The 4,846-nt window shown below is 38.5% G+C and overlaps 1 protein-coding gene across 1 annotated transcript; it reads left to right on the forward strand.

Annotated features, from left to right (window-relative positions):
- Positions 1-222: 222 nt before the first annotated feature.
- Positions 223-4,565, forward strand: LOC104895059 (hypothetical protein). The gene is made up of 4 exons (XM_010681463.4): positions 223-488; positions 604-1,299; positions 2,814-3,260; positions 3,918-4,565. Exons 2-4 carry the CDS (start codon positions 606-608, stop codon positions 4,097-4,099), a joined length of 1,323 nt encoding a protein of 440 aa, XP_010679765.2. The 5' UTR covers positions 223-488; positions 604-605; the 3' UTR covers positions 4,100-4,565.
- Positions 4,566-4,846: the final 281 nt, after the last annotated feature.

A 4,846-nucleotide genomic window follows, 5' to 3' on the forward strand; every position in this document is an offset into this window, starting at 1 on the left:
AATTTCAAAGTAATAAGTTTAGATCATGTTTGATAAGGTCGAATACAACACTTAAAAATATAAGTCTTAATAACCTTCCAAAAAAATATAATAAAATAAGTCTTAATAAGGAAAAACATGTATAAATTAAAAAGAATAATAGGAGTAAGGGGCAGTTTTGACTTTTCATTGCTGAAAACTTCTTCACTTCAAGAGAACATTCAAAAGCCACACAAACAACATATTATAGCAACAGACCACGTCTTCCTCCTCCTCTCATTCTCATTTCTCTCTCCTCTCAAATTTCAATTTTGAAAAAAAAAAAATTTCCAATTCTTCTTCCAAAGGTTAAGGAAAAGAGACAATACTCCCAAAACGCCATCGTTTTCACCTTTTCCCACCTCTTCTTCCTCTTCTCACCGCCTTTTACTCTCTCTTTAGGGTTGTGATTTCAAATCCTCCATTTTTCTCTCTCCTCTCTTAACTCTTTCTCTCTCTTCTCGAAGGAGGTAATATATCCATTTCTTTCCGATTTATATTTCCACTTTATTCCCCTTTTTTTCTATTGTCTAAGAAATTAAATTTGAATTTGAAATGGTTTGAGTATGAATTTGGTTTTTGCAGAGATGCCAACGTTTTCAGCGATACAATTCGATCGATATCTGGAGCCCGGAGCTTCCAAAACGACGTCGTTTAACAAAAACCAGAAGATTCCAGATGTTTCGGAATCTCCAATCCTCGAAAATCGCAATTCAACGACGTTACCAATCGAAGATCTGAAATCTTCTTCTAGAAGGCAAGATATTCCGCCGCAACATCCTCGCTTACGTCGCCGGAATTCCACGTCATCACCAGCGAGAGCGCAGATTCATCCATCGTTATACACAACACCAGAATCTACTCCTCTTCCTGACTCACCTACGTCATCATTTCCACCTTCTTCTCCTTACATCATCAACCACAAGAGACGGGGCCCACGCCTTCTCAAGAGCTTATCCGACCAAAACGTGGCTGCTGCCGTCGTTGTTGCTTCGGAGAGTAATCATACGAGGAGCTTGTCGGAGGAACACGTGTCGATTGAGAGACAAGACGAGCAGTTTGAGGAGAAATTGAACGATGATGTTTTGGTGGTTGAGGTTGAGGAGAAGGAGAGTAGAGTGAATGGTGATGTTTTGATGAGAGAGAATGGTGAGAGTGAGGATTTCTATGACCCGCAGGAAACTATGAGCTTTTCCGGCACCGCCGATAGCGAGGATTGCGGTGGTGAGAGGTCTGCTAAAGCTTACACCCCCGTGGGAGAGTTCTATGATGCGTGGGATGGTATATATACTCAGTACTCTAATTCTATGTTTTCAATTTTGTTTTGTTGATCATGCTGTTTTTAGTACTGGAAAATTATTGGCTCTACTTTGTTAAGCATTGTTAAGGTAAAGTGGGGGGGATTTGAATTGAAGTGTTAACAATTGGTGTTGGTCCCACTGGTTTGTTTGTGTGTATTAAGAACTTAATTTGCTGTGAAATGATGGCTCTTGCTTACAGTAAGCTCTATAATTTTACAAAGTTAGAGTACTTTTTAGTGCATAGTGAAAGGCATTTGGCTTAGGTGATCTATTAGAGAGGTTTTTGGAGCTTGTAGACAAAATTATTTGGCTAAAGTAGGTATTGTCCAAGCCAAGCTCGGTCTTTAATTAATAATTGAAAAAAATATTGGGCCTTAGCAAGGTTAAATGTAATTTCTAATGTATGGTGTTAGTTTACTGAAGTGTGTGTAAGTAACCATTCTAACCAAATTATAGGATGCAGTCATGTCATATGATGCGCAATGAGAGAGACAACCCTTGTTTACGTATCCAGTGCATTCATTTACTAATCCTCCTTTAGCCTAGGAGGGGAATTTTGCTATAAGATTCCCGTTTTAGTGTATTATATTTTATATAGATATAGATAAGATTTTGGAAGCTAACTTATAAGGGCTTAATCTGTGGATGAGAAATTGGATGTGGTTTCCAAAAGCTTGTTATATTGTCTCTCTCAAGGCCTAGTTTATCTAGTAACAAGAGCATCATAGTTGGGGTTTATTTCTTCTCTTCATCCTGAAACAACTTAGAAAGTATAGTATAAGAAATTGACACTTAAAATGTTTAGTTACTGTTCAAAAGTGGAAGAAGGGCATGTAGAATGAATGAGGGCACCTCAGAGATGGCTGCTTCTTTAGCATGATACTTCTAGTGTGTTACCATGTGGACTGTTTAAGAAATAGTTTCATCATGAAGTTACAAAATTGCCTTGGTGTTCTGTGATTTGTAGGAGTCGCAAATTAATCACCTTGTTAAGTTTGATTATCTAATATGCAGCACGAAAATTCAACTTGCGATGCTGCCCTATGCTACGTGTCATGTATTGGAGTTAATTGAAGATAAAATGAGCATGTCTATGAGTTACAATGAGATAGATATCAATTGTGTCTACCCTGTGTACATTTCACTTTTAAATCTTCCCATTCATGTAGGATTCGTGAGTCTCAGCCTATTAATCCATTTTGTCGTATTAGGATCCTCTCCGTCTCCTATCTCAAAGTGATGCTTCATAAGCTAGTAAATTGAAATAGTCCCAACCCTCCCCCCCCCCCCATTCCTAGCCATTGATTTAGGAAATGGGCCATCCATTTCTTTTCGGAGCTCAGATTGTTAGTGAGATTACAAATCAGTGGTGTTGTTGTTGCTACGTGATAATGAAAATATAGCTCTCAACTGCTAATTGATCTTTGATCACTTAGATTATTTTCATTTGGCAACATTGTATTGACAGGATTCTTTTCTCTAATTTTGATTTAGAACTCTCCTCTGATAGTGGGCTACAAGCAGTAGCACAACGCTCTCTTAGTGACGTTGAGATTGAGCTACGGGAGATGAGGCTGAGTTTGTTGATGGAGATTGAAAAGAGGAAGCTAGCAGAAGAAGCTCTACAGAGCATGCAACAACAGTGGCAAATTCTGCGAGAGAAGTTAGGGGCTGTTGGATTGATACTTCCAGCAGATCTTACTGCTTTGGCGGAGGATAGCCCAGCAGATGCTAGTCCTATTGAAGAGATTTGTCGACAAATCCAACTGGCACGTTTTGTGTCGGAATCTATTGGGAGAGGGATTGCGAAGGCTGAAGCTGAGGCAGAGATGGAAACTCAGATGGAAATGAAGAACTTTGAGATTGCCCGTTTGACTGATAGATTGCATTATTATGAGACTATGAATCGGGAAATGTCTCAGAGGAACCAAGAAGCCATTGGTGAGCCTCCATTCTCATATTTTTTTCCTATATCACTTTATATGGAGTTGACATGATTGCAATTCATTAATGATGCATGATTTTCATTTTTCCTTATATCTTTTGCTTGCACTGTTGCAGCCATGTGTTTATATGGCTTCTCCTGTTGTGCTAGACTTTTAGCCTTATATGCATGTGTTTTCTATATCTTACATGCGGTACCACATAGCTCTTGTTCTGTTGGTATGCTTTAAATAAGCAGGGAACTGGATCATTGTGCTGCATCATGCTTATGCAGAAATTACCTTGGGTGCTTTAGTACATAGTATGATGCTACAAAATCGAACTCCGACTACATAAGCTCCAGAAATTAGGGTCAACTGTTGAATGTTTATTTTCTTCACTTGAGGCATCTTCCAGTACTTGCCTTATGCCCACCTGATTATTCAGTTTATAGGATTACTATGTGTATATTACACAGTGAGAGAGAGTGCAATGGTCTGGGAGATCTTGTTTTTGAGATTTTGTGCTTCTTTCTGTGCATACTTCAGATGCCTTTTGGAGGTTTTCTTTATTCACATGTGTCTAGTTTAATGTCATCAAGAAATGCTAAGTTTTATGTTATATTGATATGAGAAGCTTTTTGTTCTCAATGATTATATCTATATTTATTTGCAGAGATTGCACGGCATGAAAGACAGAAAAGGAGGACAAGACAAAACTGGGTTTGGGGAACGTTACTTGTTCCAACCATTACCCTCGGCATTGGAGCTTTGGCATGGTCTTATTATCCAAGTGGAAAAGGATCATCTTCAAGCCAACATCCTGAAGCCTCTCAAGCTGACAGCAACAAGAAGTGATTAGCTTCGTCATACGAAAATAGTGTCATATTCTAGGAAGAAATAATTCGACAAAGTCTGGTGCATTTGTGCAATGTGCATAACAGCCGTTTTTCACATTTCCGGGTTGCATATCTTTGTGCTATGCAGAATGTATAGTTTGGGAAAATAATGTTACTTTACTTCTGAAGACCAGCCTCTATTCGGGCAATGCTGGAATGCTTGTTGGAAGGTGAAAGATCAGGATGAATCCCTTGTGCTAGGATGAGGTATTGTCTCGTTCTAGGTGCGAAGGATTCCTAGAGAACTCTGAAAAGTGTAAGTGTAAGTGTTAGTGTATTTATTGTGGCGCAATTTTGAAAAGAACATAGAAAGGGCATGGAAAGGGCCTAAATTTTGAAAAACTTCTAATTTGTAGTGTGCCTGGCTGCCTGCTTGGTTTATTGGGATATTTTAGTATGATAAAAGTACAAATAGATTACCTGTATTGCTGCTTTGCAATTTGAGTGTTAATTTTGCGAAAAGGAAGTCTGATGAGAAATTCCTGGAGAGACCTGTAGGTGTATGTTTCCATCATCCCTCTCTCTGATATTGCAATATTTCCCATGTATGAGTCTACAAGTTACAACCCTTTTCAATATGATTCTCTGGCTAACAGTTTCGTCTATAAAAATAAAATTAATACTTTTTTTTGTTTAGAAGTAATTGCTATCATTTGAATAGTTTTTACCATGGCTTGAGCTTGTTCATGGGCTTGGGGTAATGGCG

The sequence above is a fragment of the Beta vulgaris genome, chromosome 6 (genome assembly GCF_026745355.1).
Source record: "Beta vulgaris subsp. vulgaris cultivar EL10 chromosome 6, EL10.2, whole genome shotgun sequence".
NCBI classification, from domain to species: Eukaryota; Viridiplantae; Streptophyta; class Magnoliopsida; order Caryophyllales; family Amaranthaceae; genus Beta; species Beta vulgaris.